Source organism: Mobula hypostoma, chromosome 27, assembly GCF_963921235.1.
Source record: "Mobula hypostoma chromosome 27, sMobHyp1.1, whole genome shotgun sequence".
Lineage (NCBI taxonomy): Eukaryota > Metazoa > Chordata > Chondrichthyes > Myliobatiformes > Myliobatidae > Mobula > Mobula hypostoma.
In genome coordinates, this window is record NC_086123.1 from 29,505,326 (window position 1) to 29,518,474 (window position 13,149).

The 13,149-nt window shown below is 38.8% G+C and overlaps 1 protein-coding gene across 3 annotated transcripts in view; it reads right to left on the reverse strand.

Moving 5' to 3' along the window:
* The window catches only part of LOC134338640 (protein-tyrosine sulfotransferase 2-like), a 93,007-nt gene that overhangs the window by 15,554 nt on the left and 64,304 nt on the right, over positions 1-13,149 (reverse strand). For all 3 annotated transcript variants that reach the window (XM_063034640.1, XM_063034641.1, XM_063034642.1), the window contains one exon: positions 5,158-6,099. In XM_063034640.1, coding sequence (XP_062890710.1) covers positions 5,158-6,017 — 860 coding nt within the window. In that variant the 5' untranslated portion in view covers positions 6,018-6,099. The remainder of the gene's footprint in view (positions 1-5,157; positions 6,100-13,149) is intronic.

Consider the following 13,149-nt stretch of genomic DNA (forward strand, 5'->3'; position numbering starts at 1 on the left):
CTGGAGCTTTGACAGATATTTTTGTATCTTCTCTAGTTATAGGTGAGGTCCTAGAGACCTGGTGGGCAGCCAACATTATTGATTTGTTTAAGAAAGGCAACAGAGATAATCCAGCAAATTATAGACCAGTGAATCTTGCATCAGGGGTAGGTAATTTAGTGGAGAGGATTCTTACGGACAGGACTTGCGTGCATTTGTAAAGCATCATAGTAAGCATGGCTCTGTGCAGGGCAGGTCATGCCTGACAAACTTGATGAGAGATTTTTTGAGAAGGTGACTAAGATGAGTGATGTTGTCTAGATGGGCTTAGTAAGATATTTGAAGCCCGTCATGGTAGGCTGATACAGAAAATTGAGACACGTGGGATCCAAATTGACTTAGTATATTAGATTCAAAATTGGCTTGGCCATAGAGGACAGAAGACAGTGTTCTGTAACCAATGGAATTCTGCAGGAACCAGTGCTGGGATCTCTGTTGTTTATGACGTCTCAACTATTTGGACAAAACTGCAGATGGGCTGATTAAAGAGTTTGCATGCAACACAAAATTTGGTGGAGTTATGGGTAATGATGGTGGTTTTCATAGGATATAGTAAGATATAGATCAATCGGAGAAATGGACAGAGAAATGGCAGATGGAATTTAATCCAGGCAAGTGAGGAGTTGCACTTTAAGGGTGAGGATCAAATATAAGGGAAATGCAGTAAAGGGCAGGTGCAAGTTCATAGTTTCCCGAAACACAAGTAGAGATGGTGGTAAAGAAGGTACAGTGGCATGCTTGCCTTCATTGATCGGGGTATTGGGTATAGAAGTCAGGTAGTCATGTTGCAGCTGTACACAGCTTTAGTTAGTTTGTAGTATTCTGGGCAATTCTAGTCAATATATTACAGGAAGGATGTAGAGACTTGAGAGTTTGTAGAAGTTCTCCAGGTTTCCTGAATTACAGTGCATTAGCTATGAGGAGAGATTGGACAAACTTGGATTGTTTTTTCCGGAACACTGGAGGTTGAGGGGAAACCTAGTAAAAGTTTATAAAATTATGACGGATGTAGTTTGGGTAGTCAGAGACATTTTCTCCAGGATAGAAATGTCACAGACCAGAGAGCTTAAGTTTAAAGTGAAAGGCGGGGGGGGAGTCTGAAAGGAGATTTGTGAAGCAAGATTGTGTAAATTAACAGTGTGGTAGATGCTTGGATCATGCTAACATGGAATGTTGGAGCCGATATAATAGTATTATTTAAGTAATTTATACAGGAACATTGACATGCATGGAATGGAAGGATATGGACTGGCACTACAGTCGGCATAGACATCATGTGCCAAAGGGACTGCTCCTGATCCATGCTCTGTGAACTACAGATTGAAAAACATACAATTCAAAATATACAGAAAATAAACAATCTTTCACAAGTTCTTTTAACTTATCAAAATGAAATATCTTGAAACAATTTCTTTAATAGTTTGGATTGCATGTCAAAAGCTAAGATTAAGCTTGGATATTTATGGCTGTGCCACTGCTGTTTACTCAATGTTTTGCAAAGGTTAATTTAGGAACTCAAGCCACTCTTTATTTCAAGCATAAAATATAGTAAGATCAAAACTCAACATCAGGATTAATTGCACGAGAGTAAAACATTTTCTCAATACAAAAAGTGACCTCCAATCATCCTCATCTAGGATACAAAGAAACTTTTAAGAGGCTTTTTTCTTAAAAAAAACATGGACTGGTGATGCTAGATGAACAGTCCTGACACCAGCAACCAAATACCAGTAGAACTCATTAGTTAAACACTGTGTTTGGATCAAGGTTACATACTTCCTTTTTTTGATTTGAGAAGTAAATAACTGTTGATCTTCAAACTGTATTCTTAACTTAATATTAGAACTATGGGTCTTTTAAAATAAAAAGCTGTACTTCCAATCATGTAAGAAGAAAACTTTTTTTTAAAAAACAAGCAGCCAATCACTGACATCATTTTGAAAGCCAGAGCAAATTAAATATCTACTCTGTGCTATCTATTTGGGACACGTAAATGGTGTGTCTTCTCTAGAACGTTGATACACTTGTGGCAAGAATGTGAAAGGTTCACAATTAATTCTTGGAAAGACAAGTTTATTGTTCAAGGGGAAATTCAGCAGACTGTACCAGTATTAGAATTTAGAAGAATAAGAGCTTATCCAATTGAGATATACAACATTCACATGAGGCTTGTCTGGGTAGGTGCAGGGATGACATTTCCTTTGGAAGAAGTACTTAGAGACTGGACTTTAAATCTCAAAATAAATATTCTGCCATTCTAGACAGAATTATCAAGAAACTTCTTCATCCACGATGAAATCTAGAGGCTTAGTCACTGAGTATATTCAACACGAGATCAAAATTTACTTTTGCTCTTAATGGATGAAATTAATGCATGAAAATGGCACTTAAGTAAAATATTCATCATTACCTGACAGCCTGGTATGGGAAAACCAATGCCCTTGAAGGGAAAATTCTACAAAAAGTAGTTTGATACAACCGAGTCCATCACGGGTTAAGCCCTCCCCACCACTGAGCACATTGATACAGAGCGCTGTCACAAGAAAGCAGCTTCCATCATCAGGGACACCTGCCACCCAAGTCATGATCTCTTCTCGCTGCTACCATCAGGAAGAAAGTACAGGAGCCTCATGACCCATGCTAACAAATTCAGGAGCAATTATTACCCCTCAACCATCAGGGCTCCTGAACCAGAGGGGATAACTTCTCATAACTTCACTTGCCCCATCACTAAACTGTTCCCACAACCTATGGACTCACTTTAAAAGACTCTTCATCTCATGCTCTCCAATATTTACTGCTGATTTGTTTATTTTTAAAAATCTTTTTGTATTTGTAGACTGGCTGTCCACCTTGTCTGTGCAGTATTTCATTGATTCTATTATTGTTATTGGATTTATTGAGTACGCCTGCAAGAAAATCTCAGGGTTGTACTTTGAACTTTGAAAAGGAATGGGTTCAAATGGCTAACTACTGCTATTTTAAATTCTTGTGTTTTCCTTTAGCATGTTTCTTGAAAGCTATGACTTTGATAAGTTTTGTCATTTATCCTAACTTGCATCAAGAACTACTCATCAGTCAAATGCTTGTTGATCAACGTTACATTCAATTGTTGCAACATCTTAATCTCAAGTCTCATCCTCTACAGTCTGCCCGCTATCTCGTGCTTTAATGCAAATAACTCTCTAATCACAAGTCTTCCAATGCCATCCCCTTGTCATAGATCATAGATACAGCATGCAAAAGGTCTTTCAGGCTACTGAGTCCACAATGTACATCAAATACCGATTTGCACTGATCTTCCTTTTTAATCCCTTTTTAAAAAAATCCTTCCTACATTCTCATCAGCTCACCAATACACCAAGGAAAATTTACAGTGGTCAGTTCTATCAACCACATCATTGGTCATCAACAGAATGTGCAAACTTAACATGGACATACACAAGGTCAGAATTGAACCCAAACGTTTAGTACTCCAAGGCATCTCCTCTATGAGCTGTTCTGCTATGCAGCTCTCAATTCCCAATTTTAATGTAACTGACATTATAGGAGCTAAACACCTGATAGCGGACTATTGTTAATCGACTACAGCTTCACTTTCAACACTACAATTTCAAGCAAATGCATCTGCACACACACTCCCATATCTGGCACTTGACATCGCCCTTTGCAACTGGATCTTTGACTTCCTGATCAACAGATTGCAATCAGTAAGGATAGGCACAATTATGTTCAACATTGATGCACCAAAAGACTGCAAACTCAGCCCCCTATTCTACCCTCTATACACGCACAACTGCGTAGCCAGATTCGGCTCTAATTCCATCTACATTTGCAGATGATACTACCATAGTGGGCTGAATCTCAAATACTGATGAGTCAGAGTACAGGAAGGAGATGGAGAACCTAGTAGTCTCATGACAACATCCTTTCCCTCAATGTCAGTAAAATAAGAGCTAGCCATTTACTTCAAGAAGAGAAGGGCTCCTGTTTACATCAATGGTGCTAAGGTCAGAAGAATTGTGAGCTTCAAGTAATTAGGAGTGAACATCAGTTATAGCCTGTCCTGGGACAAGCACATAAAGCCATGGCCAAAAAACATTCTTCAGCACCTCTACTAGATTTTGCCATGTCCTCAATTTTAATCGGTGTACCACAGGAAATATCCTGTCAGGATACATTATAGCTTGCTATAGCAACTGCCCTGCCCATGACTGCAAGAAAGTGCAGAGTTGTTGACATAGCTCAGCCTCTCCTCTAATGTCTGTTTACACTTCTTACTGCCTCGGTAAAGCAACCAGCATAATCAACAACCCAGGCCATTCCTGACATTCTCTCTTCTCCCACCGCGCCTCTCCCATCCCGTCATCAGGCAAAAGATACAAAGCCTGAAAGCACATACCATCAAGTTCAAGAAGGACTTATACTCCACTGTTATAAGACTATTAAATAGTTCCCTAGTATGTTAAGAGGTACTCCTGACCTCAGAGTCTACCTTGTTAAGGCCTTGCACCATATTGTTTATACATACTGCACTTCATCAGTAACTGTAACACATTATTCTGTATTCTCTTGTGCTATTTTAATACTTAGCTGCAATTAAATTCTGTTTTGTCAGCATGTAAAATAATTTTCCACTGTACCTCAGTATGTGTGACAGTAATAAACCAATTTACCAACTTATTGATTGCTTTCTTCTAAAACTTGAGTAACACCAATATGTTGCCACTGAATTCAATGGTACCAACACTTTGTCTGTATCATGTTCCTTTGCTTTAATTAAAATACATATTGAGAATAAATACTACCATTCAAACAAAAATTTACAAATCCAACTTTGTCCCAGGTTAGCTGCTCTGGAGAGGCAGAGAGCAGTGTGGTTGCTACGATTAGCTATGGAATCACTGTGCTGAGAGAAGTTTAACAAAGTTCTTAACTGTGAAATATAGTGATCTATTGGTATCCAATATCAGTGGACATTGCATGGCTAAAGGCTCAGCTGTGATGTTCACCACTTAAATAAGCTTTTAGTACTGGTCCTGCAACTGAAGTGTAGCATATCCACACAATGTCTTCAAGGGAAGGAGGGGGAAAGAAAAACACAAAATACAAACACACTTTGAAAGTGAGACACCTCCTGCTTTTCCTATTAATTCTTCATGATGCAGAACAGCATCACTCCATGGAATATCCAAAAATGTCATGATCTGCTCCATTGTCTTTTTAGGATGCAATACCAGCTGTTCATAATAAACTGAGAGACACCTGGAGGGTCCCACCTCCATACACTGGCTATACATAATTTCAATAGCCTTGTTCCATTTGATTATACAATCCCTGTAGCTACTAAGATCAAAGCCAGCAATCGTCACTTTTCTTGTAATCATTGAGTGCACAGATGCTCGTCCATCTCGGATCATTAATATAAATTTAGATTTTGAGAACAGTCTTGATAGATAATTTAAAGACTTTAAGGTGAAAGGATCTTTATTGCACAAATATTTTGCAGGTTCACCATGTTTTGCAATTACTTCTAAGATAAATGCTTGCAATGCTGAGTCCAGGACCTGGTCCGTCACTCCTGCTTCATTCAAGCGCATCCTTTCACGTTCTGATTTAGACCACACCTGACGCATGGCCAGCACACGTGGGATGATCCGTGTTTCTTCACCACAGCGGATGTCTGGATGTGCATCCATCATGGCTCGCATTAATGTTGTCCCACTTCGTGGGACTCCACCTATGAAGATTAGGGGCATATTTTTACTGTAGCGATATTCAATGTGGTTTGAATTATACATGACAAATTCTTCCTTTTCAGGTTTCATCATGCTGTGTGTTCGTCGGCCATGAAACCATCCTCCATTCTCATTTAGTATTTGTTGACACTCCCACATGTGCTGGCCCATATGAACTACCATTATTGTAGCAACAGCACAGCAAAGGAGCAGAACAAGCCTTCTCATGCTGATACGCATATTTGATAATTTAACTTTTCAGCTTGGCACTGTTTTCAGCTTCCATGTATTTTGCTCATTTCAGCAGGCTTTCAATGCATATCTAAAAGGAAAACAAAAACAGATCACTTAGCATTAACATAGCTCCTTCTATCTTCAGTAATGCCGACAGACTTTTTTTATATTATTGAGGGTGGATCACCTTCTAAGGTGCACTTTTGCAGGACATGTGAAATCAAGGGACACCACAGACCAGAAATTATTGCTGTTAGTAAAAGTGCTCAGTTAAAATACTGCATGACAATTGTGCAATTTTAATGGTGCTGTGATTAACTGAGCATATAAAACAGTAACACACAAGAAACAATGATGAATGTTTAAGAATGTTTTACATGCAAATTTGCACTAGGGAAACTATACTACCTCAAACACCCATGACTGTCAAATATGGGGTATACAAGAGGGACAATATGTCCTTGATACCATTCACAAATTAGTTAACAAAAAATTGGCTTCTAAGCATCAGCTTCCTTTGTCTTTATTTATACTCTCATGTATTTCAATGATTATTATATATATATTATATTCCAGATCCATATGATTATGTGAATAAAGAGCCTGTAAAAACTGCCAAACTTTTAAAGTCTTAGAATGGCTACTTGGAAGCTAAAATTGAATGGTACCCTCAAGATTGAAGATATGGAGGAGGGCAGGCAGTAAGAGAGATTCTGAAGTTCGTTGAACAAAATCTCTTATTGATGATAGAGCATGATGCATTCTATAATATGTGCCCAAAACAGGATTAGTAATCTTTCTCCTGGCATTAATGATCTTCACCCCTGTTTTGTAACAGAGGGCCACACACTCTACAATGTCATCAATCAAAATGCTTCCCAAAAACTTTAAACATTTTTCTATTTACTTTTCTTATATAATGTGAATTGGACCTATAAATGCAATGTCATTTTGTTGACTTCAATGATAGTTGGATTTTAAATTGATTTTGTGTAGAAATAAAACAATGTAAAAACATGCTGATTTTACTGCTCCTGAGTTGATTCTGTCCAATAAATGATAAAATAACAGTATACATGCTTGCCACATTAAAAACCAATTAAAAACCAAGTTAAAGGGAGCTTTGCCTGTGTTACCTGTAATTCCACTTTGAGACAAGGCACGTTTCTTTCCTGCCTCTCTGAGAGATGCAGCTCACCATCAACAATAACTACAAATGAAGTTCCATGGAAAGTGGCCTTGAGACACTTTTGAGAATCTCTCAAATCAATAGATTCTGATGAATCTGTACCAAATGAATCTGTAAACATTTTTGACTAGAAACTCTTATTTCATCTGTTTGATAGAGTGCAATTTACAACATAATCTGTAGTGCAAATCACTTTAGTGGTACTCTACAAACAACCCATAATGGAAAATCTAGAAAATAGCTTCCATTAGTCTCACAATAAATAAGAGTTAAATGTATCATAATTAGTAAAGTATGTAATTAAAGCCTGATGAGAACATTAGGATTATGAGGAGCCCAGTTACCTTACAAGTACACTTACACATTGTGATTGATGTCTACTCATGTAGACCTTACTAATGGCAGCTCAGCCCTACACTGAAGACAAGCTATTTAGGTAATCATTGGAATAGGGCTAGAAATAAGGAGAAAAGCAATATGTTACCCAAAAAAGTGTTGGAGATCACATGAATGCCTTTCAAATAATAGTCTGATGTCTCAGCAAGATGACAAGTAACTTGAGGTAGACATACAAGCTGCAAGAAGCCCATCTTGTCACTGAGTTCCTATAAATGGACAAACTAACAAATACTCAGGAGATTTTATCTAATACAATGATTCATGCACTATGGATCAGAAAACGTGGCTGATTGAAGATGGGGAAAAACATTTTACAATCAATATGTAAATAACTACTAACAAACCAATGAACCCAAGGCTTGAACTTCTTATTATTGGACTTTGTGTTCATTGATTTGTCAGTAGTTATTTACATATTGATTGTAGCCAGGAAAGGGTTCACATAGTTGGTGAAGACTTGATGCCAACCTTACTACCCATAAGGAATGAATCTTATCTCAACTGTAACTAACATGATTTTTGCAGATCTTTTTATTAAGGTCATAGGTAAAAACATAGGAAGGACTACATGGACTATTCTAAAAGTATTAGTTTTTGAATGGTAAAGCGTTTTCATCATTTGTGGCCTTATAATGTTATTGAAACAAAATTTTTAAAGCTAGGCTCTACAATGAAACAAAATTCATTTTTGGGTAGTTGCATGGCCATTTGTAAGCCTGTCAATGTAGAGTTTAGTTTAAATCACATGATGGTAATTTTAAAATTAGAATTAATTTGTAATCTGTGACCAAGCACCAGCACTCCCAAGAGCTTTATAATTACTGTGAAAACCAGGGGAAACAATTATCTGCACTACAATGTTACTGAAAATTTTATATCAAAAGCATATTAAAATATAGAATACCCATTTCATTTTCCTAATACTGCAAAAGCCAAGAGATAAGTGTGGAAATTACTGGCCAAGATAAGGCACCCATCCCTTGAAAATTTGTATCTGATCTTCTCCCAGAAACATACCAATAACAAGGCTAAACAGGTGATTGGATTTAGTTCCACAACACTGTCCATTAATGCAACAATTCCAAAATTTTACCTTTGGGTACATATAAGAAAAAACTCTATTTGGGTTTTCATCTGTCCATCAGTTAATTACTGAAAAGATAACCGATGTGCAATCACTTCAAAGGGCACAAAAAGGATAAAATCAATTAAATTTTGAAGGACACAAAGGAAGTTCTATCAGATACACAAATGTAAACTAACAAAGAATATGCAATTCATTCACATGATTTTACAATCAATGCAAATACATTAAGGCACATTGTTTACATCATATCTGTATGCTGATGTATTTAAGAACTATTCATAACCAATCAAGCAAAAAGAATGGGTTCAGGTTGTCAATATGGTTCAATATTGATCATTTACAGTATATACATTTTATTAATTCCTGTTGAATCACCTTCAAGTCCTTAAATTACTTCTGTGCTTTCCCTATTAGAGAGCAGATGCACCAACATGTTTTTGATTCATAATTTGTTGAAGCTAAACATCTACGCTCTGTCTGCCAGAGAAAGCAGGATCTCCCAGTGGCCACACATTTTAATTCCACATCCCATTCCCACTCTGACATGTCTATCCACGGCCTCCTCTACTGTAAAGATGAAGCCACACTCAGGTTGGAGGAACAACACCTTGTATTCCGTCTGGGTAGCCTCCAACCTGATGGCATGAACATCGACTTCTCTAACTTCCGCTAAGGCCCCACCTCCCCCTCGTACCCCATCTGTTACTCATTTTTATGCACACATTCTTTCTCTCACTCTCCTTTTTCTCCCTCTGAATATACCTCTTGCCCATCCTCTGGGTCACCCCCCCCCCGTCTTTCTTCCCGGACCTCCTGTCCCATGATCCTCTCGTATCCCCTTTTGCCTATCACCTGTCCAGCTCTCGGCTCTATCCCTCCCCCTCCTGTCTTCTCCTATCATTTTGGATCTCCCCCTCCCCCTCTCAAATCCCTTACTCACTCTTCCTTCAGTTAGTCCTGACGAAGGGTCTCGGCCTGAAACGTCGACTGCACCTCTTCCTACAGATGCTGCTTGGCCTGCTGCGTTCACCAGCAACTTTGATGTATGTTGCCTGAATTTCCAGCATCTGCAGAATTCCTGTTGTTCACTATTTGAGATTAGTTTAAAACTGGATGTTTCTTTGGTTTCCTGGACAATCAAGTCTTTCAACTTACTGATAGTGCCAACACTCTGGTTGGCTGTCCAATTATAATAGTTTTTCTAAACAACAAAGCAGATCCCTGAGCATGCTCAACAGCAGAAATACAAAGGTTTCTTTTGATGGCAGCCTCTAGCTCAGACTAGAAACATAATACAGTAAGCATTCTTTAGTCTCATTCAAGTACCCTGCAAGAATTGGGGCAAAATTAATTATAGCCCACATCAACAAATAAAAGTTAACAGTTCACATCCATTCTTTTCAGGTTACTGTCAGGAAACTGTAATATTATATTGCAGATACCCTGTGAAAGGATGAAGCATCAATGGCTTTCTTCAATTACTATCTTCAGAATCTTTAAATCTACTTGAATGAACAAGTCGTGTACATTTCAATGCCATTATGTACAATATAAATTAATTCAATTTTATCTGCTAGCACGTGTAATAAGGGCAGGCTAAAATCTAATAGAACAACTGGTTTTCAAAGAGTTTGCATTTCTGTTAGTTGCCACTATCCTTTGTGTAAATCATGATGCTCCATCTCCATTATACATAGACAATGATCCAAATACACCATTTTTATCTCCCAAATTATTATATTCAGCTACTGACACCCTCCTAGATGCTTTCTTTTTAAAGGTGGTGGTGCAACGAGACAGAGTAATCATTCTTCAAGCTTCTCTCCTATTGATTGATCACACACTAGTATTAATGTGATTAAGAAAATGTTTACAAACTAAATGCAGTGTGTCAGGTACAAAACAGAAACATAAAGTTATACAACAAGGGAACAAGCACTTCAGCCCCCCATGTCTGCAACAACCATGATGCTAAATTAAATTCATCTGCCAGCACAGGGTCTATATCCCACAATCACCTGCCTATTCAGGTGTCTATCTAAATGTAGCTCAAGTGTTGCTATTTGTCTGCTTCTACCATCTGCCTGGCAGGTAGCAGTCTGTGTTAAAAAAAATATTACCTAGTAAATTTTCTTTAAAGTTTCCTCCTCTCAGTTTAAAACTGTGCTCTCTAATATTTGATATTCCCACTTCGGAAGAAAGAGTCCGTCTCTTCTCACAGCTGCCATCGATAAGGAGGCATGAACAAGAGAAAATCTGCAGATGTTGGAAATCCGAGCAACACACACACAAAATGCTGGAGGAACTCAGCAAACCAGGCAGCACCTATGGAAAAAAGTACAGTTGACTTTTCAGGCTGAAACCCTTCAGCAAGACTGATGATTTTCCATAGATGCTGCCTGGCTTGCTGAGTTCCTCCAATATTTTGTGCGTGTTGGGAAGGAGGCATGGGAGCCTGAGGCCCCACAGCACTCGGATCAGGAATTGTTACTACCCTTCAACTATCAGGCTTCTGAATCAACTTGGATAACTTCACTCACCTCAACTCTGAGCTGATCACTGAACACAACCCATGAAAACATGAGTTATAGAGTCCTTGAAAGTGAGTTCAGTGTTATTTCATATTTGCATAGTTTGTCTTCTTTTGCACATTGGTTGTTTGTCAGTCTGTGTGTATAGTTCATTCATTCTGTATTTCTTTGTTCTACTGTGAATGCCATAATAAAAAGAATCTTGGGGTAGTGTATGATGACATACACGTACTTAGAAAATAAGTTTACTTCAAATTTCTACCAGTTCTATGCCTTTCATAGTTTTATATATGTCTATCAGGTCATGCAGCAGTTACTGACAGTCCAGACAAAATAATCTAAGTGTCACAAGTGGGGTGATGGAAACGGACCCAACTGAGAGACACAGACAATGAAGTACAACACAAACATGAGACAGGACAGAACACAGACAGAGAGCCGGGACTTATCCTACGACAAGCCGGGACTCAACTTCATCTCCACACAAAGGTGGGACAGGTACACCTGTTGGGTAACGGCAGGACGGCCAGACTTACCCAACAGAGGCAAAGACAAGACATGTCCCCCCACAGGGCAACGGCAAGACGGCCTGATTTACCCCACGGAGGCGAGGACAAGAAGAGGCAAACACCAAAGAACAACAGACAGTTCCATCTCTGCTCCGGGGTAACTCCAAGTCTCAGTTCAGCCAGCAATCTCAGTTGGCTACAGAAACAGCTGATCCCTATCTAGATCCCCACTCAGCTGGCCCAGGAAACAGCCGAATCCATACTGCAAAGACTACTCCAACAAGTGGCAACAAGGACCCATGAAGCAGTGGTCCTCCAACCAGGCCTAGAGATCACAAATGGTTTCACTAGCCTTCCACCAGCAGGCTGCTCCAAGGAGAACTGACAAAACAAACCAGCAGCCCACACTCAGTCCCAAGGCTACTTATATTGCAAGCCCAAAGATGGGAATCAGGTGCCTATGATTAATTCAAATAAGGGGAAAGCTGGAAGACCAGGAGTCCTAAGTCCACGGACTGGACCGTGAACCGGAATGCGGACTTCACGGACCGGACCATGACACCAAGTTTGTCCGACATTTCCTCACAGCTAATAGGCTCCAATCTAGTCGACATCCTGGCATATCTTTTTACTCTATACAAAGCCTCCTTAAACTTTATAAACTGTGGCAAACAAAATGGGACACAATGCCCCAAATGAGGCTGAAGTAATATTTCATACTTCTGCATTAACTTGATTAAGTACTTGATTGTTCATGAGTGCTGACAGGAAGACATTATTGTAATCAAGTTATTGTAATGTTGGAATCACTCCAACCAATATATACAGTGGCATGCAAAAGTTTGGGCACCCCGGTCAAAATTTCTGTTACTGTGAATTGCTAAGCGAGTAAAAGGTGACCTGATTTCCAAAAGGCATAAAGCTAAAGATGACACATTTCTTTAATATTTTAAGCAATATTACTTTTTTTTATTTCCATCTTTTACAGTTTCAAAATAACAAAAAAGGAAAAGGGCCCAAAGCAAAAGTTTGGGTACCCTGCATGGTCTGTACTTAGTAGCACCCCCTTTGGCAAGTATCACAGCTTGTAAATGCTTTCTGTAGCTAGCGAAGAGTCTTTCAATTATTGTTTGGGGGATTTTCGCCCATTCTTCCTTGCAAAAGGTTTCTAGTTCTGTGGGATTCTTGGGCCATCTTGCATGCACTGTTCTTTTGAGGTCTATCCACAGATTTTTGATGATGTTTAGGTCAGGGGATCGTGAAGACCATGGCAAAACCTTCAGCTTGCGCTTCTTGAGGTAGTCCATTGTGGATTTTGAGGTGTGTTTAGGATCATTATCCTTTTGTAGGAGCCATCCTCTTTTCATCTTCAGCTTTTTTTTTTATTTACAGATGGTGTGATGTTTGCTTCCAGAATTTGCTG